Source organism: Schistocerca gregaria, chromosome 7, assembly GCF_023897955.1.
Source record: "Schistocerca gregaria isolate iqSchGreg1 chromosome 7, iqSchGreg1.2, whole genome shotgun sequence".
In the NCBI taxonomy this organism is placed as follows: Eukaryota; Metazoa; Arthropoda; class Insecta; order Orthoptera; family Acrididae; genus Schistocerca; species Schistocerca gregaria.
In genome coordinates, this window is record NC_064926.1 from 283,655,270 (window position 1) to 283,678,392 (window position 23,123).

Below are 23,123 nucleotides of genomic sequence, written 5' to 3' on the forward strand. Positions count from 1 at the left end.
AAAATGTTTTTGTTTCTAGACACACATTTCAACATTGTTACACTAACTAGTAAGAATTATTTCCAAGAATTGCTTTGACAAAGAAATATACATACACAAGTATTGAGATATTATCCTAACAAATTTTACAAATGCTAAAAAAAAATTGCTTTGACAAAGAAATATACATACACACGTATTGAGGTATTATCCTAATAAATGGTACAAATGTTAAAGAAAGGGAAAACATCCAACAAGATAATTTTTTATTCCTTGTTTTTGTAACGAGAAAATAAGTAAAATATAGTTATTCTTTCATTTTTATGAGGAGAAAATAAGTGGCGTATTGTTTCTTTATATACTGTCCATTTCAGAACTAATGACTTATTTTTATCGACAGTCTATTTTTTACTTAAGTCCATAGTCAATGACTGTTGTTTTGTAGTTTATTAGCTGTCTGGTGTGCTTAACGTATTTAGTTTTTCACACGTTTCTTTTGCACAATTCCTACATCACATAATTTGATTTCACACGTTCACACAATCCTATGAATGTTCAAGCATGAGGTTGGCGAATGTTTTTGCACGAAGGTGATGGACTTGAGCGAGATGGATGTGGGCAAGTATTTGATGTACAGCTTCGTTCGTCGTTCCTGGTTGGCTTTACAAGTGTGTTTCGCTGTTGTGGAGGTCCCATAATGGAATGGAGCTGTGAGTGCAGAATCTCGTGGTTTACTGGCTTTGTATGCGTGAAAGTCATCGTTATGTGTCACTGAATGCGGTCGTTTTTCGTTGTAATACTTCGCAGACGACTAGTTTACAATAGGATAGGGATTTGGGAAGGTATGTCGTCTATTCTTCACCCATCTTCTTTCTTGGTCTCAATCTTGCGAATCTTCAACTTCTGTTCTTCTCGCTTTTTCTCTGCTTCTTACTTGCTTCTTGGTTCTTCTCTGGGCAGGATATGGAAATATTTATTGATAACTAGTCGCTTTGAAGTTCTCCTCCTAGTAACAGTTTGATAAATTGTTTGGGCGCGTCATTTTTACTTTGTGAAAGTCCTTCTTCAGCTTCGTGCATCAGCGTGCTGTTTATTAGCAGTAGTGTGACTTTTACGCATATTTTTTTGCCAGTGGTGGCTTGCCCAAGCGGTCTTCTCGTCCGGCCGTTTTTTTGCTCGCTCCGTTCATTCGGGGCTCGGAGACCCTTCCGGCGTTCGCCGTCCCAACGCCGTCCCAGCAGGGGTCTGTCACTGTGCGGCTCCTGTTCCATCCCAGCAAGGTTCTACCTAGCGGGCACATTTATTGCCCACTTTCGCTACAAGGGCCGTCTGTTAGTTTCGCCTTTCCCTTCTCTCGACGCTCCTGCTATGTAGGAATCGTGTCTTGCTAATTACGTCCTTTTCTTTCTTGATAAATCTCGCGTTGCAGCTTGTGGGTCGTTGCATCTCTTCCTTGCTGGAGTTTTTACAATGGTTCTTACAAAAAGTTTTACTTATAATCATCTAACATATATCTACTATCTACTTGTTTTGCGCCTACTTAAAAAGCTTTACAAATTTCGGCGCCCTTTCCATGTTACAATTCTAAGATATTTGGAGTCTTTGCGTCTACTCAAGAATCCTCAAATTCGTTTTTTTATTTTTGTGTAGTGTCGTGGTGTATAGCATTTTAGTATTTCATGCTGTTAGACTATCTACGCTTTATCCCTTCACCTTAAGCTATGGTACTATTGGTGTTATTATTGAAACTACTTTCTTTTTCCCACCTTCCTCTCTCTTCATTCTTCTTTCACCTGACGATCTTATCTGCAACATAATCTTGGAATATTGTGCTGATTATTTACCAATAATAAAATTAATCTTCAAACTTGTACTGAAAGTGTGTAATACTACCAGTCTTAGGTAAAAATACCTCCGCTTTGTCTCGTAAAATATCCTCTAATTCTCTTTTACTGTGTTCTGAAATACCTTGAACTTCTTGCAATTTTTCATCAATTTCTTTATAGACTTCTAACATGAGTTGAGGCGATTCCTCCTTTTGCGCATACCATTCTAATTCTTCATCCTCTTTATCTCGCATCAGTCTTAATTGTTTGTATATAACTGGTACTTCTTCTAATTTTAGCTTTTGCTCAAAGAGAAGTGTGATATTCCCGAATGCTACGCTACCTTTCCCCATATCTATTATCGCTCGTCTCTCATTTAAAAAATCTGCACCTATAATCAAATCTACAGTTAGTTTAGGTATAATCACGAAGTTGGCTTCGATCTTTTGACCTTGGCACGAAAGAGTTAACCTTGTTTGTCTCGTAACTTCCGCAGCATTGTTTCTAATAGGACCTCTTACTTTAATCTTACGTGTTTTCAGAAATGGCAATTCCTCATTGGCATTACACTGCATGAATAAATTTTCTGAGATCGCAGTCAGTTCACTTCCGCTATCAATTACAATATTGACTGGGATATTCTTTACCATGGCCTTCACAACTGGTTGAATTTGAAACGGTTGGTTCTGTTCTTCTTCCTCTTGCATCAACGAATCCTCCACTGAATCATGCATGAGTCTTTTTTAGGAATTTCCCTTGTGAATTCGAACTTTCTGTAGGATAAGCTTCGACTGCTACTTCTCTCTCTTTTATTTCCTCTTCTCTATTTCTTCCTTCATTTACGCTTTCTTCTACATCCTCTACTTTTTCCTCATCTTCATCTATCTTCTCCTTCTTCGTCGCTACTTCCACATAATCGCATCTAAATGCACTAATTATCGCTTCATAACTTCCTTCATTATATACGTTGGGTTTTGTCCCCACTTGGAACTTATTTTCAACTTCTGTCGACTGCGCATTATCCTCATTGAATTCGCTTTCCCTGGTTTCCATCTCAAATAGCTCTGCAATACTCATTACTTCGTCCTTTCTTCCTACATTCGTTGTGCATGCCTCTGGTAATTCATCTTCCTCGTCAGTATTCTCCCAATTAATTTCGTCCCAACACGATATTGTTATTTTCCTGTCTTCGTTTTCATCTGGTCCCTGCGAATTTGTTTCTTCCTTCTTCTCTTCTCACGATAAGATTTTTACTTCTCTGTTCAAGGTGCTGCAATTGTCTTGTGTCGGTGTGTCATTCTCTTTGGCATGGGCGCTTAGCTGTCAAATCGAACTTTTGTTGGGGTTTGGTGGTCTTACCTCCACGTCTTCTATCTGCATTCGCTTTTCTTGTTCAGCTTGTTGATAGTGGTTTCTTTGTTGATAATTTGTCGGTCTATTGGTTCTCCAGTACCTGTTCCGGTTGTCGTTATTCCCTCTGTAATAGTTGTTGCCGTTCCTGGGTGAATTATAGTTATTGCCATATTCTCTTCTAAATCCATAACCGGATCTTTGTTGAAATCTATTCTGGTTTCTTGGTGCAAAGTTATCACATGGTTCGTAATTGTTTCTTCGTACTGTGTCTTGTGGATTTCACTGCTTTTTGCTTTCGTTTTCACGTGCGCTTCGTCTTTTTCTTGCGTCATCTTCCGAAAATATGAACTCTAGTTCCCTTAGAATACCTTTAAATGCTTCGACGTCATTACCTCCACGACCTACTAATCATTGCTGGTATTTCAATGGTAGCTTCATCGCGCATAATTTAATCAACTCTCCGTCACTGTATGGTACATCTAAGAATTGATTTTTGTTTGCCATTGCTTCGAAAAATTTCACGGGACTCTTCTCTCCTGAATTTTCAAAATATTGGTTCTTTAATAATCCGTACTTCACTCTGTTCTGTGTTTCGCTGGACCAATATCGTGAGAGAAACTTCTCTCTGAAATCTTCGTACGATCGGCATGTCGCTGCAACATTTTGCATGATTTCTGCGACTGTTCCTGACATGTGTGCATATATAAAGTCTAATTTGTGTGCTCGCGTCCAGTGTTCTGGTAATCCTACTCGGAATTGATCAATAAAAGTTCGTGGATGTAATGAGTTTCCTTCTCGAAAGTGTTGAAATTTTCTGACTGTGAGGAAATGATCGTTGTCGTACTTCGTCATAGTTCCATATGAAATTCGCGATTCTTCGCCACTTTTGTTTCTGATCATTTCTCCCGTCGTTCTTTCCGGTTGTGGTAGATCCATTGGATATTGTCCACTGTAACTTTCGCGTACCCGCGGTGTAGGCTGTCTGATTTCACGTATGTTACTTTCCGCCTGTGATTGGAATCGCAAATGCATAATATCTTCGTTAATTGCTTGTTTTTCCGGTGCTGTTGTAGATACGGATGTGTTTGCAGATTCTGTGCTTGTTCGATCCTGTTCACTACGCTCTTCAATGGTTTGCAACAACTCTGCTCGCAGTTTCTGAAATTGTCGCTTCGTTTGCGCTTCTATTTTGACTATGCGGTTATCATATCTTTTCAGCGCTGCTCTTGTGATACGTTTGTGCAACACACTGTTTTCAACAATTTCACGCGCTGTACCTGCTTCTTGTCTAGTAATTACGTTTATCTGTTTCTTTAGTTTCTTGACTTCTCCCTGGGTGTTGTTACATAATGTTTTGATCTCGTCCTGAATGTCATTACGCATTGTTTGTACGTCCGCTTGTACCTTGTCAATGTCTGTTCTCAATTGATTGTGACCTATTATTAAGTTTCCTATCACTTCTCGAGATTATTTTGTCTCGTTTTCTATACGACGTAGGTGTAACTGAATTTTTTTGTTTTGTTCTTTAATCTCACGCATTTGTCTCGTGGTTTCTGCATTCTGAATTTGAATTTGATTCGCAATTTCTTTATTCTGCCTTGTCATGGTTTCCGTAATTTGTTGTAATAATTCTGCCAGATTGGTGGGTCCTATTGCCTTCTCTTCCGACGTCCTACGCTCTGTGTTTTCGCCCAAGTGTTGGTTCGCAACCGATTGCATTGACCTCTGCTGTGACACGTCTCTGCTCGCATTCCTTTTACTCTGTAGTGAGGGAGCTCTGATTACTTGTACTATGGGTTCCACGTATTCAAGACGCAAGTTAAAATCCTCATCGACTGTCTCACTACTTTCCTGCTCCTTTGTCGTATGCTGACCTAGGTTTTCTGTGCCTTGGCGTACATTATCCTCGTTATGGTGCGTTATCTGTCCTGTTTCTCGCGATACTGCATCATCTATTGCACTGTCCTCTATTCTCTGTCGATTTTCATGCTGGGTCACTACCTCAATTCGGTCAAGGTCTCGATCTGCCATTGCTAATCTTTCCGAATCCCGTATTTTCTGTTTTAAAAGCAATTCACGCGCCCTACTTCGCGTCAAAATGCGCTCATACGATCTTACGCGTTTCATAAACATTTGTTCACACGGCGCTCATACGATCTCACGAATTTCATAAATTTTTTGTTCACACGACTTGACACTACCAAGACTGACAATCCATTCACTTACTTGTTGGGTCAGAACCAACATGTCAACGATGTATCCGCCACCTGTGCGCTTGCATTGGAGAGAAAACTTAATTCTAACAATTTTCAAAATTCATAACTTAATTATGCTATTGCCACTGCTAGAATTCTCACTTTTCCTTGAATACTTTTACTATCTATCGCTGCAGCTACTGTCTTCGGCTATGTATAACTCCAGAATTTTTTTTTTACTACGAATTTTTTTTTTAGCAGGATATTTTTCTGACCTAGTTAGGCATGTGGTCGACCTTCAATCATGGTATTTTACCATCCTGGCAGGGTCGCCATTTTCTAAACATTCATGGTGGTGTCTGTTTGTACTATATCGTGTCTCCCTACCACTTTCGCGCAACGACGCTCTGAGCGTGTTTTTTAGGGAATTAACTAGTTTGAACCTGGGACCTGCTGCTGGTAAGGAGACGCCAGACCACACATGACATGTAGAATTCAGAAGAGTTCAGTGAGACTAGCGATGATATAATCAAATGCTTAATGATCTCAGCGTCAGCTCCACTGCACTCCCTGTAAAAGAATCTTAATACTAACTAAATTTAGTGGAAAGGGATCAAGGCTTTCCTATTTTTAGTTAGCTGGTAAAATAACGTCGAAAAATCAGTTAAGTTTACCATTGGTAACTTTATTCTACTCACAAAACATCGTTTATAAATTGCACTATTGATAAAAGGAGATGTTTTAATACAGGATGGTAAAAACCAACTGCGTTCAACAAAAATGTGAACGAATATTCCCTAAATGAGTTTCCAAGTTCTACAATCGATCGAAGGATGACCTATGCCATATCACATCTATAATCTAGGTTAAATTTAAGTTTCACAAAAGAAAAAACTATCAAAATAGTCTACAGTGACCCTCAATTATCTTTAATTACTTATCTAACTTGTCGTAAATTGCAGTGGCTGATGTGGCTTCTCAATAACTATAAAATAGAAAAATCATCGCGTTTCAGATCTTTATTTCAAGTGGCAAATGTGAACACCATGAGTTTTAATTAACGATCGACACTAGTATTACGCAAAAAAGGGGTGTAATAGAGGAGACTTCTGCAGTTCTGAGTGAAGCTTTATGCGCTCAAAAATGCGGCATCGCGTGCGTTCATTACCTTGTCGGTGTTTAGGCAGCGTCAGGGCGGCAGCAGCCGGCGGCACAGCTCCGCTCACATCGCCATCTCGGAAGCAGCTCTCTAACTTCTCCTTACTACAATTTACCGAAATTAGCTAAAAAAAACTATCTGGCTATGTTTTCATCTGACCAATCAGGGTCTCAATGTTAACCTTAAGCTCCGCCTACAAAAATTCTGTCTATCCAATGAGAAACGTTATACTTTTCGTGGTGGGGCAATGTTTTTAAAGTTTGCAACGTAACAGAGACACTAAAAAGTCTCACGCTGAAACCTGCAGCTAGTGTGGTCCTTTTAGCGTTATCGTAAGATCTATACTGCTCTTCTGGAGGGCTCTATCTTTCAACATGGGCTGGGGAGTGATCCTAATGTAACAGACGCGCGAAAAAGTCTCACGCTAAAACTTGCGGGTGGTAGTGGCCCTTTTTGTGTTATCGTAAGATCTATACTGCTTTTCTGGAGGGCTCTAGCTTTTAACATGGGCTGGGGGTGATCCTTGACGTACCTGAGACGCGAAAAAGCCTCACGCTAAAACGTGCAGGTTGTATAGTCGTACAGGTAGGCTCGCGGCGTGGGTGCCCAGCCCCTCCCTTATCTAGCTTAATACGGTTCTGCTCTCGGCTTCTGTCCTCGTTTCTCCCCTCGGAACTGCGTCTGCCTCACAGTGGGAAGGTACGACATGCATTTAGGCATTCTTGTGTTAGTCTGTGGTATTCCATTTGCTCACTCGTTACTCGTATTACTTTGGTTAATTATTTAATGTCACGATTTATTCGGAGCTATGTGACATACTAGTAGATTTGCTTATTATGTCAGGGTTTTCATGTAAGGTGTTGGATTTGCCTGACACCTTACAAGTCAAACACTTTTCGAGATTTTTGGTAATAATTTTTCCCCTCCTCATCCTCTCCCTTTAAATTTATATATTATATATACTAAAATACATATAGCCTACGTCTATCTTAATGTTCGTTAGAGTATTGCGTTAAAGTCTGAATGAAACTGGTCAAGAATTTTGCTAGATTTTTGGTAACAATGTTTCGCATTTGCCTATTACGTATATATTTATTAAAAAGATATAGCCTATGGCCGTCAGAACGTCCATTAGAGCGTATAGTGTAAAAATCTGAAGTAAATCTTTCAACTTTTCGAGATTTTTGCTAACCACCTTTCCCCCTTACATAGTACATTCAAAAAATTGTAGCATATGTCCGTCAGGACGTTTATTAGAATATCACGTAAAAATATGAAGTAAATCGGTCAAGAACTTCTAGAGATTTTTGGTAACAATGTTAAACACCGACCTGCGTTTGTACAGCAGCACAGATTGCAAATATATACTTATGTAGCACATGTATTAAAAATATTAGCCTATGTCTGTCCAAAAGTTTACTAGCGTTTAGTGTAAAAATATGAAGTAAATCGGTTGCGAACTTCTCAAGATTTTTGTCAACTATGTTTCCCCTCTATATTAATACCACATATATTTAAAAATACTGCTAACCTCGTCCGTTCGAACGTTTGAAAAATTTTGCAGGAAATCGGTCTAGTATTTTCCGAGATTTCTGGAAGGCTATTGACACTGTACCACACAACGGGCTCTTAGTGAAGTTGCGTGCTTATGGAATATCGTCTCAGTTATGTGACTGGATTTGTGATTTTCTGTCAGAGAGGTCACAGTTCGTAGTATTCGACGGAAAGTCATCGAGTGAAACATAAGTGATTTCTGGTGTTCCCCAAGGTAATGTTATAGGCCCTTTGTTGTTCCTTATCTATATAAACGATTTAGGAGACAATCTGAGCAGCCGTCTTCGGTTGTTTGCAGATGACGCTATCGTTTATCGACTAATAAAGTCATCAGAAGATCAAAACAAACTGCAAAACGATTTAGAAAAGATATCTGAATGGTGCGAAAAGTGGCAGTTGACCCTAAGTAACGAATAGGTCATCCACATGAGTGCTAAAAGTAGCTCGTTAAACTTCGGTTACACGATAAATCAGTCTAATCTAAAAGCCGTAAATTCAACTAAATACCTAGGTATTACAATTACGAACAACTTAAATTGGAAGAAACATATAGAAAATGTTGTGGGGAAGGCTAGCCAAAGACTGCGTTTTATTGGCAGGACACTTAAAAAATGTAACAGACCTACTAAGGAGACTGCCTAGACTACGCTTGTCCGTCCTCTTTTAGAATACTGCTGCGCGGTGTGGGATCCTTACCAGATAGGACTGACGGGAGTACATCGAAAAAGTTCAAAGAAAGATAGCACGTTTTGTATTATCGCGAAATATGGGAGAGAGTGACACTGAAATTATATAAGATTTGGGCTGGACATCATTAAAAGAAAGGCGTTTTTCGTTGCGACGGAATCTTCTTACGAAATTCCAATCACCAACTTTCTCCTGCGAATGCGAAAATATTTTGTTGACACAAACCTACATAGGGAGGAACGATCACAACGATAAAGTAAGGGAAATCAGAGCTCCTACGAAAGATATAGGTGTTCATTCTTTCCGCGCGTTATACGAAATTGGAACAATAGATAATTGTGAAAGTCGTTCAATGAAACCTCTGCCAGGCACTTAAATGTGATTTGCAGAGTATCCATGTAGATGTAGGTGTAGAAGTAGATGTAAAGACCTTAAACAAAGACTTGCTTTATATAGTAGTATAGATATAGATATGAAAGCAGAAAAAGAATAAACATTGATTTTTTTCTTAAATAACAGACTACTTAGCAGGTACACAAAATATGGATACTCATACTCATGTGCTCCTTTCAAATTAACTTTTCGTTTCTCTCTTGCCTCATAGAAGAGAAAAAAATCTCTGTGAGCAGACCAGAAGACTACAATTCTCTTTTTGTTGTGTTATTCTGGTTTGAGATTAATTTTTACGGTTTTCAGTTTGAATATAAGAAGGTTGTTGTATTAGTTACTTATAGATTTTCTTAAAAACTGTTTGTTTTTTATTACATTCAAAAAATACCTTGGTAACACGTAATAATAGTTATGTGCACTGGAGCAGTGACGAATTACCTGTTTCAAGTACTGATTTGTCAGAGAAAAAAATTTTAAAATTATATTTCGTTTCGCTGTGTATCAAAAATTAGGTGGGATGTTTTTTGAAAAAGTTTTTCTTATTCGCTTTGCATTTTGACCAAGTAGGAGGTGGGCAACCAGGGTTGTGATGGTATTATTTAGGGGGAGTAGGGAACTGCCTATGAGAGACATACCATAGATGTTCAGGAAACCGTGAAACATCACACGATGGGGAGAGTACGTCTGTGGTGCATGACTGCAGTTACGCCCCTGTCCAAATGTCCAACATGTGGAACAGATGTCTGCAATGAGTCCCAATACTCTCTTTCGTTATAACACACATGGTGCTTTTTTTGTAGTTCGAAAACTGCATTCACATTTTGTGGTAAGAGCATTAATGTTTTGCGAATTTATTTCCCAGGAAAGAATTCCATAGCCAAGAACTGACTGTACTTACGAATATTATCTAAACGAAATTATATACGAAGGTCAAAGCTGAATGCTTCAAAAGAAAATGTTTATGAAGTATGCTCGCTATCCTATATATCTTGACCATTCGAGACATTTTCTTATCCAAAAGCAAAATAAAAATTCACCAACCAAATGTTGTTTAGCTACTAACGGCACGTTGATAGACATAACAGCCTTTCTTTTCTCTTCTTTCATTACGGATATACTTAGAGCAAGATGTATTTTTAATAGCATCCTACATATTTTATTCAGTAACCCATTTGCCGTCCTTATAACAGTTCAGAACTGTATAATAGTGTAAAAGACACGTAAACAGGGCGCTATTAAAACCGTAATGCAAATAGTCCCTCCTGCACTAGCTCGTCCACTGGCTAGAGTTGACAGTGAACAAACGAAACATGAAAAGAATGCACATCTGTCATTGAGAGTTTAGTTTTCAGTTGAAGATTTCTGTGAGTACAGTGTACAGACTGGTTCACACGACGACATTAGGTTGTGAAATTATCCCATGAAACCAGTTACACGAAACTGGTTTCGTATATGACTGGAGACAGCAACACAGCAGTGTACAATTCATTTTCGACGTTTTATGAATGCTTGGGTCATCCCTGAAATGGAAGAAGTTCCGACAGCTGGATGAGTAACGGCGGATGTAATGCTTCTCTGCATCTAATCACTGCGTAAGAAAAGAAATTAAGAGACGCGTTTAGATTCGTGATAGGATAAACAAAAAGGAACTCAGCTCGGTTGCTCAGAGACCTAACAAAAGAAATTATTGCGGAAGTTCCGACAATTCATTTCAAACATTTGATAATGTGACAAAAACAAATGACAGTTATGCTTAATAGAGATGTGACAAGGAAGAAAGATACTTCAATGTGTGAAACACTGTCGCCGCAACAAGCTACAGATGAAACTGTGCGTTTTAGTAAGTGGAGATTCGTATTTCTGTGGAGTAAATGTTATCTTTTCTACAGCCAGTTGCTTATTCCCTTGTAGTTTTCTTAACTTGTTTGTGTTTTTCTTTCTAATGGAATGAACTTTGGTCTTCAGCTGAGATATCGTCATTATCCATGTTCAGACAGCGTAGGACTGCATCAGTTAAAAGCAAAATATCGTTGCTTGTTCTATCAGACAACATCACTGAAATCCCACTAACGCCTACGCATAGCGCAGAAGTCAGAGAAACAAACTAGTTCCTCCCGTTCCCTCACTTCATATTTAACACTGATGCCATGTTACCGACTCGACACCTACCCTCAAACATCGTGTAACTACTACTTTCATGCCACCAAAGTTGGCACAAGCCAAAAGTGTTCAGTTTCTCCAGCGATTTGCGCAACCGCGCGCGACGCGTCCGCTGAAGCCGGTGGCGCTGTTTCGAAACTTGATTTCGTAATCTAATGTCATCATGTAAACTAACCTTATACCAACAATGAAAAGGTAATAATGCTACTCACCTATGCAGAACGGTTGTAAAGTTTTCATATGTTTTCTGCCATTCTAAATAATACACCTCTACTATACTGGGACAAAGATGAATGAGCGCGCTGTACGAGTATCGAATAAGATCCTTGACTCTGTGTTTATCTGGGTTCGCTTGGTCGCCAGTCAGACGTGCAGCGCTCGGACTGTCTTATTTGAAGCGTATTAGTTAGCAATTAGAGAAGGAGGTTTGATATTTGTGAATCTAAGAGTAATTATCTGAGATGAAAACTTGTTTGAAAAGAACTGTTATTGAGTCTACTGATGGAAAAAAAATTTGGGGGGAATTTTTAAACGTATTGAATGCATGCACGAGAATTAAATGTTTGTTTGTCAGAACGATTAATTGAAGTATGCGACCCTAGGGTTGTTGGGAATGTGCATGTGGTGTGGATGACGAAATGAAATACTGTCTCTCTCATCAACTAGCCGAAAATGAAGATTCTACAGTTCTCAAGTTCTTTATCACGAGCCCACACGTGCCACTGCACGAACACATTTAGCCACTCATTACACAGTACTAACACTTCTATGGGCCCCCGTAAATGTGGTTGGACTTACAAGTTTAGCTACGTTCGTCTGTAGGTCACCAACTCATAATCGTCGCAAAAGTATTTAATATAAATGTAGGTAGGATTTCCTATGCAAAAATCACATATGCACTCACGTATTTTTTAAAGATTCACAAATTCGATGATCATGTTTCGATTGTGGGCGCTCAACCGCGCGGTTATCACCGCCCGTACAATTTCCCAACCTTTTATCAGTCCAAGGATGATAAAATGATGAGGACAACACAAACAGCCAGTCATCTCGAGGCAGGTGAAAATCCCTGACCGAACCCGGGCCCCCGTACTCGGGACGCGAGAACGCGACCGCGAGACCGCGAGTTGCGGCCCACATACTCGAGTTTATTCTCAATAAGGACATAACAAAATCGGAAGTCACAGTTCACCATAAATTAATATCAAAGATCTTGGAGGCGGTTGAGTAAACCACGATCAATTGCGTGGGTTATCTTTAGAAAGCCAGTCAAATTCCACAGTATATCAAACTATAAATTCTACAATGGCTACACACTGAAACCTTCTACGTGCGGCTCTATCACTCACAACCCGAAAAGTAACAAGTTCTTCAGATGCCGAAAAATATCTATGTCCGAAAGTAGTAACTCTGAATAATTCACACACGCGAACTAGTGGCTATTTCACCGCTCATCAGATAAAACTTTCTCGTAATACCGACTAACACACCCTGACCGCCCCCAACGGCGTCCGAATCTCGACTCCCCTACCAATTGCCGTTGCTCATCCAGGAAACCTCAAACAAGCACCACTAAAGTTAAAGTATTGAAATTGAAAATTGCTGAAATTTTTAATTTTAATTTTTTACACGCATGTGATACATAAAATAACACGGCGATTTTCCGAGAAATATTAGGCTGTTATCAATTTTCCTTTATCTACCATATTTTATTTATGAACAATAATTTCTATGGTTATCCTCCGATTTAGGATTTATGAGTGTAAATATTAAGAAAAGGTTTAAATTATACATAACATAATTTCCGCTTACAGTACTGCAACTACTTTTGATGTTTCTCTGTCTATCTGTTAAAAAAGGTGTTTTTTAACTGCGTGAAATACGCTTTCCTATGTCTCATTTAAATATGTGTATAATTTTAGTGAATCGGCTATTACAGTCCGATGCAGTTCTACGAGATGTATCCGTAGACACCTCGTTTGTTGCAGTCGCATAATGCGTTGCCAAGATATTTATACATTTATATATTTACAGTCCAGTAATTATTTATAACATTTGACTTACAATAATTAATAAACTAATGCGGATATCGAAGGCGTGTCTTCACACGCTTAATCGTCCATCTTTTCTGTTTCGAATGAACCTACTGGCTCTTCAGAGACACATTTCGTTCAATATTTATTAATTTTGGGGTAAGCTTTAATTTTGCACTGGACGCGAAAAGCGGCCATGAGAAACGAGCATCCGTTGTGCTCCCCAATGAAAGGGTTTTTCCGGTCACGTGGTCACCTTAGCAGCCGGAGGAAGTCCAGAAACAACCCCATCTGTAGAGCATGGGTGAAACTGTCCCTCCACGCGCTCCTGTCAAGCTGATTTTAGTTGTCAACACGTATATGACCCGACCTTGGCCGGCGCCTGTGCTTTCGCGGCCGCGTGTTAGTGATTAAATAAAGCGTCTCTTCCCTTTACAATAGGCTGTCGTGTTACAACAGCCGGCCGGGGTGGCCGAGCGGTTCTAGGCGCTACAGTCTGGAGCCGCGCGACCGCTACGGTCGCAGGTTCGAATCCTGCCTCGGGCATGGATGTGTGTGATGTCCTTAGGTTAGTTAGGTTTAAGTAGTTCTAAGTTCTAGGGGACTGATGACCTCAGAAGTTAAGTGCCATAGTGCTCAGAGCCACTTGAACCATTTTTTTCGTGTTACAAGGAAAACATTATCCCTCAGATAACTGAGAACATTCACGATTAGTGTTAATTTAATATCTTTGTTTTTATTATGCGACAAATAACGCAACTGGTTGGAATGTCTGTAATTTTTATATTTAGAGAATTTCGCAATTAAGGTCTTCTTATGTTGTACAGTCTTTTTTGACAATAAACAGAGTTTAATTTTTCAAGAACGGCTCTCTTTTAGTAAACGGTCCTGCATCATTCTTAGTTAAGTTTTGAATATTCTGTTGTGTGTTGATTGCACCTTATGCTACACAAAGCCACAGATCGTTTCTGGCAAGCAAAAAAAAAAATTTGTAGTGAGTAGTTTATTTTTTCTATAGTTTCTGCATCTGATGGTATCTATTTGCTTTTGAGAACGTCAGTATACCATAAACAAAACAAAATTCCGAGCATGGAGTAAATTACCTTTATTTCAGGGTGTATCCCGCCTTGGATTCTTATGAGGAAACAGTTCGTAGTCGGAATTATCAAGTGTTGTGCTAAGCAAGCAGATTAGTTTACAGTGAACAGTGTAGGTAATATCAAACAGTTGTTTTTCTTCTGAGTAAATTAGTATTTTATTTCGTGAACATTTCAAGTCAGAAGTTGCACTTCACGTCACTCAATTTCATATACACTCCTGGAAATGGAAAAAAGAACACATTGACACCGGTGCGTCAGACCCACCATACCTGCTCCGGACACTGCGAGAGGGCTGTACAAGCAACGATCACACGCACGGCACAGCGGACACACCAGAAACCGCGGTGTTGGCCGTCGAATGGCGCTAGCTGCGCAGCATTTGTGCACCGCCGAAGTCAGTGTCAGCCAGTTTGCCGTGGCATACGGAGCTCCATCGCAGTCTTTAACACTGGTAGCATGCCGCGACAGCGTGGACGTGAACCGTATGTGCAGTTGACGGACTTTGAGCGAGGGCGTATAGTGGGCATGCGGGAGGCCGGTTGGACGTACCGCCGAATTGCTCAACACGTGAGGTCTCCACAGTACATCGATGTTGTCGCCACTGGTCGGCGGAAGGTGCACGTGCCCGTCGACCTGGGACCGGACCGCAGCGACGCACGGATGCACGCCAAGACCGTAGGATCCTACGCAATGCCGTAGGGGACCGTACCACCACTTCCCAGCAAATTAGGGACACTGTTGCTCCTGGGGTATCGGCGAGGACCATTCGCAACCGTCTCCATGAAGCTGGACTACGGTCCCGCACACCGTTAGGCCGTCTTCCGCTCACGCCCCAACATCGTGCAGCCCGCCTCCAGTGGTGTCGCGACAGGCGTGAATGGAGGGACGAATGGAGACGTGTCGTCTTCAGCGATGAGAGTCGCTTCTGCCTTGGTGCCAATGATGGTCGTATGCGTGTTTGGCGCCGTGCAGGTGAGCGCCACAATCAGGACTGCATACGACCGAGGCACACAGGGCCTACACCCGGCATCATGGTGTGGGGAGCGATCTCCTACACTGGCCGTACACCTCTGGTGATCGTCGAGGGGACAATGAATAGTGCACGGTACATCCAAACCGTCATCGAACCCATCGTTCTACCATTCCTAGACCGGCAAGGGAACTTGCTGTTCCAACAGGACAATGCACGTCCGCATGTATCCCGTGCCACCCAACGTGCTCTAGAAGGTGTAAGTCAACTACCCTGGCCAGCAAGATCTGCGGATCTGTCCCCCATTGAGCATGTTTGGGACTGGATGAAGCGTCGTCTCACGCGGTCTGCACGTCCAGCACGAACGCTGGTCCAACTGAGGCGCCAGGTGGAAATGGCATGGCAAGCCGTTCCACAGGACTGCATCCAGCATCTCTACGATCGTCTCCATGGGAGAATAGCAGCCTGCATTGCTGCGAAAGGTGGATATACACTGTACTAGTGCCGACATTGTGCATGCTCTGTTTCCTGTGTCTATGTGCCTGTGGTTCTGTCAATGTGATCATGTGATGTATCTGACCCCAGGAATGAGTCAATAAAGTTTCCCATTCCTGAGACAATGAATTCACGGTTTTCTTATTTCAATTTCCAGGAGTGTAGTACTTCAGTATTGAGTTTCAGTTAAACAGGTTTCACTGAATACACACTTAATTACTTTTGCCATTTAATTATATTTGTTTTCATTATTTCAAATTCAGTACTTCACTAAGTTTAAAGTTTTGTTTAGCGACACTGTTCACATGCGCTACACAGGGCCAACCGAAAGTCAGTATTGCTCAGAAATTGAATACGAGATCTGAGGCACACGTGGAGAAAGTTTTTGAAAAAAAAAAAAAATTCAGTACTGTCATTTGTCAATAAATTTTTATAGAAAGCTTACACAATAACTGCAGTGTTTCCTTATTTAGGATATATTTACGTGTAGTACGATACTGCACTTACTATTCTGGGCGAGGTAAAAATGGAGCAAAAAATAAGGAGTTTACTTGAAAAAAAAAGTACTGCTGTTCACATCGCAACGAACGTACTTGTACAAGAACAGCAATAACGCTGATAGCTAAACAACATTTGCTTGATGCTCTTGCTATACTGGTGCGCAAAACGTAAGGACGAGAGTGTCTCTGCCAAGTAACATAGCTCAATGAAACTTAGACCATACGTAGCATTGCTGCAATCGTGCTACGGTATAGTACCGAAGGCAACAAAGAAATACGCAGCGAGACGAACGGGAATAATACTTTTATTGACACTATTATTCAAAGACAATAATTACTCTGATTTTACTGTAATTTATGAAGTTCCCCTGGACATTACAAATTGAGGCACATGGTTCGTAACAGGGTGTATGATCACCACTGACGGCAATGCATTCTCCGCTACATGCTCCCATACTGGCAAGAAGGTTGGAAAGGAGTTCTTGAAACGATCCATGCCTCCACCAGTGTTGCTAACTGCTGGATGGTCGTTGGTGCCCTCGAACGTGCCGCAATATGTCTTCCCAGCGCATCCCATATATGGTCGGTGGGATTTACGTTGGGCGAACGGGCATACCACTCCGTTAGCCGAATATTCTCTTCCTCCCAGAGCTCCTGTGCTTTTCGATGCGGTCACGCATTGTCATCCATAAAAATGAAGTTAGGGCCGGCTGCACCCCTCTAAAGGCGCTCATGGGGAAGGAGTACAGTGTCAGAACAACGTCGACAGGTGACGGTACCGCGTTCGAAGATTTGGATGTTAGTATGCTCATGCAACTTTACACCTCTCCAAACCGTTAACACCTGGACCATCAAATCGACCAGTTCGACAACATTCCTGGGTGCATTACATCTTCCCACATCTATCCATGTGAAGTTAAGTTCAGAATCACTACTCAGACGTCCAGAATCACTACTCAGACTGAATCTGCTCTCATCTGAGATCCCATTCCTCGTTGGTTCAGTCCCTACGCCATTGGCCATCGCAAACGGTGCTGCCAATGTGCTGATCTCAACATAGCGGACTTGTAGTCGGACAAAGACACCACCCATGTGTTGTCGCTCTGGAGTGTGAGGATGCGTTCCTTGCAGTCCTGTTAAATTTGGTTGCTTCAACCGCTGTTTGCACAACGTAACGGTCATCTGCTGGTGTATTTAACCGTGGTCGACCACCTCCTCCTCTTCAGGTAGCAGCCCCTGTGCTTCGGAGTGCTCTCCATGCACGTAAAACAATGCCGTGAACAATACCAAACTCATGGGCTACACTCGTCACACTTCTTTCTTCTCACAGTTTCCTGATAACCCTTCACCATGTGAAGTCATCGAGATCTTGCTTCCTGGCATTATTGTAGCGAGGAATACCACCACAGTGCACCGCAATTTCTCTCTGTTTGGCACTCGCTGTCTTTTCCCGTTTCTTCAGCTGCCTCGTGTTTCGGATCCAGCCCCATTTGGCGCTATACTGATGCTGAGCTTATGCCATATGGCGTCGAACTTTCTGTGCTCGATTGGAAGACCTGTGGCAACATGCTCCCGCACTTTCATTCATTTTCACCGAGTAGTTAATCGGTCCATGTACGGCAGTGCACGGTATCAATATCTTGGGGAAAAAAAGGACCACGAAACTGCAGTTTTTAAGGAGTCAAATCTCGGGTTCTCTGGGTAACAGAGCTTTGGAACGCCCTTGCCCTAACGACGATTTGTACATCTATCAGAAGAATGAGCATACTGTAGTTATACTACAGTGTAGGGTCGAAGTTGCCATGGCAAACTGATCATATCGTTTGGCTCTTTTGCGTTAAGTGTGGCGGGCTATAGGGGGCTTAAAAAATCGGTCGCTGAGAAAACTCAGAAAAACCATGATTTTTGGGTACGAAAAGTACCAGTTCTGGGGATATCCACTTCTATAATTTCTGTTCACGATAAACTGTCGAAATTTTTACCATATACTCTTAAGACCATTTCTCGAGGAACTTAAACTTTTTTCGATGTAGTTACGTGTTACCGCGATCCAGAGGTTATCGTACTTATGCAAGGAAAATGTGCACGTAATATCCGATCGTAAATATAGTTATAAGTGACTTAGTGAACACATGGCAAGAGTTCTGGTGCCATCGCAAGGGTTCTGATATCACCGAACTATGATTTAGACGCCATTTTTTCACCGATAAAACTTTATGACGTGTTGTCTCTAAATAACAGGCACTTTACTGCACTTCCATTCCAGTAGTACACTATTACCCAATTCTATAGGTTACAGATTCCGCCAAAATTTCGATTTATTTTTTTCTGAATATCGTTTGAAGAAACATCATCACTTATGAGGAACGGCTACGTTCTCTTGTTGAGAGGTTTAATTTTTCCTTTGTTTATTAAAATACATTATAAATGGCGCAAACTTACCTTGCAATACCTATTGCGAAAGTATCGTGAAACAGAGTGTGTTATTAAAATGCAACAGGCGACTATGGTGATCAATAGCTTACGGAAAACCTCATTGTTTCGTTTTGTTGTAAAGTAAGGTAAGAAATTTCGCGTTTAATGTCATACTATCAAAGTTGTCTAAGACTGTCAAAAAATTGTAGTATTGGGTTGAAAAAATAAATAAAGCCATAGCTTCCGCTGTATTGCCGTTGATAAGAAAGTTCCCTATGTTAACCATAGAGCAAAATACTCTCGTCTTTGCATGCTACCACTTGCCAAAATCTCGTATCGATATCTCGAACGGTTCAGGAGATGTGCGTTATTGTATGAATATTTCAGTCCCGTGCCCTTGTGGTCGGAAGTGATCACGCAAATTACATTTTCTCGAGATTGGAGACAGGTAGAGATCTCCTCTCAAGTCTAATAATGTCTTATCAAAGTTTTATTCACAGCAACATATGGTGTAATATGCACCAAACGCAAAATTATAGCGATGCATATTTGTCATTGCAAACATTTTCGAATTCCGCGCCATATCGTACTTAGAAGCTGCGAAAATTAATTGTTTTTACCGATTAGTTTATGTAAAATCGTGTGAGACTACAGAGCTAATGAGACGCGCGTAACGTTCTACGTGTACTGGCACTGCTGCATCTTGACTAGCGGGATAACCGGCGTTCTTTGTATGCATCCGTAAGCGAGTGTAACAGCACTCGACAGCACGGCGAGTCGGCACGCAGACTACCGGCTTTCTTTCTGTTCTCACACGAACTCAGCTAAAAGAAAGCACACACACCAACGAGAAGTGTTGCCCTTCGCCGTGGACCCTTATTAAATCTTTCCTGGACTGCTCCCATAACCATTTTCATTCTCTGCCCTGTGTGTTGTCGTTCGTACACGCACACAAAATTGTCACTGTGCTTCCTCAATACTGTAGCAATGACCGCTCACATCTGGCAGGGCTACAGATTAAAATTCGAGTGCAACTGCGACTTCGGAAATATGTAAATGTGAATTCTGATATTTGATTCAAACAATTGATAAGAAGTAACATAGATACCAATCTGTATAATAACAATTGATACAAAACGGGGTAACAGCGGGAACTTCTCACCCACATCGTATGTCGTCCGCAAGTCTTACACAGCAGTGTACCTTACTTCTGGAAAATATGCTATTGGGATTGGTGAAGATAGTTGATCGGTCGATGTACGGCAGTGCACGGTATCAATACGTTGAAAAAAAAAAGCCGACCGCGAAAATGTATGGAATCTACAGGTAGCCACAGTATCCATTAAGGCTTGTGTGTGGTTGGGCTGCAGATGTCGGGTGACCGGCTGCTGGTGCGCTGGGAGCGGCACGAGTGCGGCGTGCTGCGAAACCTGCGGCAGCTGCTGGCCGCCGAGGCGTTCGTCGACGTCACGCTGTGCTGCCAGGGGCGCCGGCTGCGCGCGCACCGCCTCCTCCTCTCCGCCTGCAGCCCCTACCTGCAGGTCGGTCGCCGCGCTCTCCAAATGCCTCCAGCTGAAACTAGTAGAGGTTTTTTTTTTTTTAAAAAAAAAAAAGCTAAGCTTTACCTTCCGAACTGCGGCGGCAGAATTGCTCACTATCACTACTTCCCAAGTTGTGTTAATCACGGGCTGTTATGATTAAACTGCAGCTAACCACAGAGGTACGGTGTGGGCTGTAAATATCGCATGGCAGCCATACTTCTAATGCGTCGATGCTGTACCAATTTTTGCTGAAAAAAAGTTAGTTCCAGTTTTGGCTACCGGGTGCAAATCTGGCGCTGTGAATGCAAAGAAGGTGTATAGCAATATTCTTATACTTAATGAAATACTAACAGGAAGAGGGAAACAAATGAGACAGGCGTAATGTTAATTTTATTATTAACCGCCACTCACACAATTTGTTCAATATGAGCAGAGACGTCGACGAGATGTTGTACGACGCCAGATTTGCACCTGGTGGCCAAAATAGGAATTAATTCTTTTTCAGTGTAAATCGGTTACACATTAACGCATTAGCTTATCTACCATGTTTTGCTGGCATACGATAATCACAGTCTACGCTGGATTTCCGTGAGTAGCTGTGCTTTAATTATAGCCACCCACTATGATTGCATGTATGTGTTACTGACTCTCCCAGACGAAAATAATTAGCAAAATTGATTAGTCAAGAGAATTTTCTAAAAGTTGTGTATAAACTAATTACGTTTACAATTCGAAGAGAAGTTTATCGGAAACGTCATCTAACAAAACTATAGAGCATCGAAATTATAGGCGCCGGTCCCTGTATACAGGGTGATCCATTGATCGTGACCGGGCCAAATATCTCACGAAATAAGCATCAAACAAAAAAATTACAAAGAACCAAGCTTGTCTAGCTTGAAGTGGGAAACCAGATGGTTCTATGGTTGGCCCGCTAGATGGCGCTGCCATAGGTCAAACAGATATCAACTGCGTTTTTTTTTTTTTTTTTTTAAATAGGAATCCCCACTTTTTATTACATATTCGTGTAGTACGTAATGAACTACGAATGTTTTAGTTGGACCACTTTTTTCGCTTTGTGATAGATGGCGATGTAAAAGTCACAAACACATGGCTCACAATTTTAGACGAACAGTTGGTAACAGGTAGATTTTTTAAATTAAAATACAGAATGTGGGTACGTTTGAACATTTTATTTCGGTTGTTCCAATGTGATACATGTACCTTTGTGAACGTATCATTTCTGAGAACGCATGCTGTTACTGTGTGATTACCTGTAAATACAACATTAATGCAATAAATGCTCAAAATGATGTCCGTCAACCTCAGTAAATTTGGCAATACGTGTAACGACATTGCATTCAACAGCGAGTAGTTCGCCTTCCGTAACGTTCGCACATGCATTGACAATGCGCTGACGTATGTTGTCGGGCGTTGTCGGTGTATCGCGATAGCAAATATCCTTCAACTTTCCCCACACAAAGAAATCTGGGGACGTCAGACCCGGTGAACGTGCTGGCCATAGTATGGTGCTTCGACGACCAATCCATCTGTCATGAAATAGGCTATTCAATACCGCTTCAACCGCACGCGAGCTGTGTGCCGGATATCCATAATGTTGGAATTACATCGCCATTCTGTCATGCAGTGAAACATCTTGTAGTAACATCGGTAGAACATTACGTAGGAAATCAGCATTCATTGCACCATTTAGATTGCCATCGATAAAATGTGGGCCAATTATCCATCCTCCCATCATGCTGCACCATACATTAACCCGCCAAGGTCGCTGATGTACCACTTGTCGCAGCCATCGTGTATTTTCCGTTGCCCAATTGTGCATATTATGCCGGTTTACGTTACCGCTGTTGGTGAATGACACTTCGTCGCTAAATATAATGCGTGCAAAAAAATCTGTCATTGACCCGTAATTTCTCTTGTGCCCAGTGGCATAATTGTACACGACGTTCAAAGTCGTCGCCATGTAATTCCTGGTGCATAGATATATGGTACGTGTGCAACCTATGTTGACGTAGCATTCTCAACACCGACGTTTTTGAGATTCCCGATTCTTGCGCAATTTGTCTGCTACTGATGTGCGGATTAGCCGCGACAGCAGCTAAAGCACCTACTTGGGCATCATTATTGTTGCATGCCATGGCTGACGTTTCACATGTGGCTGAACACTTCCTCTTTCTTTAAATAACTTAACTATCCCGCGGACGGTCCGGACACTTGGATGATGTGTCCAGGATACCGAGCAGCATACGCAGCACACGCCCGTTGGGCATTTTGATCACAATATCCATACATCAACACGACATCGACCTTTCCCGCAATTGGTAAACGGTCCATTTAACACGGTAATGCATCACGAAGCAAATACCGTCCGCACTGGTGGAATGTTACGTCATACCACGTACATATACATTTGCGACTATTACAGCACAATCTATCACAAAGCGAAAAAAGTGGTCCAACTAAAACATTCATATTTCTTTACGTACTGCACGAATATGTAATAAAAAATGGGAGTTCCTATTTTAAAAAAACGCAGTTGATATCCGTTTAACCTATGGCAGCGCTATCTAGTGGGCCAACCATAGCGCCATCTGGTTTCCCCCTTCGTTCTTTGTAGGTTTTTTTTTCGTTTGATGCTTATTTCGTGAGATATTTGGCCCGGTCACTATCAATGAACCAACCTGTATATATGTATACACAGTGTGATCCCGTGATGACATTACAAACTTTCAGGGATTATAGAGAAGG

At 41.4% G+C, this 23,123-nt stretch overlaps 1 protein-coding gene across 2 annotated transcripts in view; it reads left to right on the forward strand.

The window, feature by feature from the left end:
- Window positions 1-23,123, forward strand: part of LOC126282113 (uncharacterized) — a 388,870-nt gene that overhangs the window by 245,788 nt on the left and 119,959 nt on the right. For both annotated transcript variants that reach the window (XM_049981576.1, XM_049981577.1), the window contains exon 5: window positions 20,187-20,357. In XM_049981576.1, the coding sequence (XP_049837533.1) occupies window positions 20,187-20,357 (171 nt within the window). The remainder of the gene's footprint in view (window positions 1-20,186; window positions 20,358-23,123) is intronic.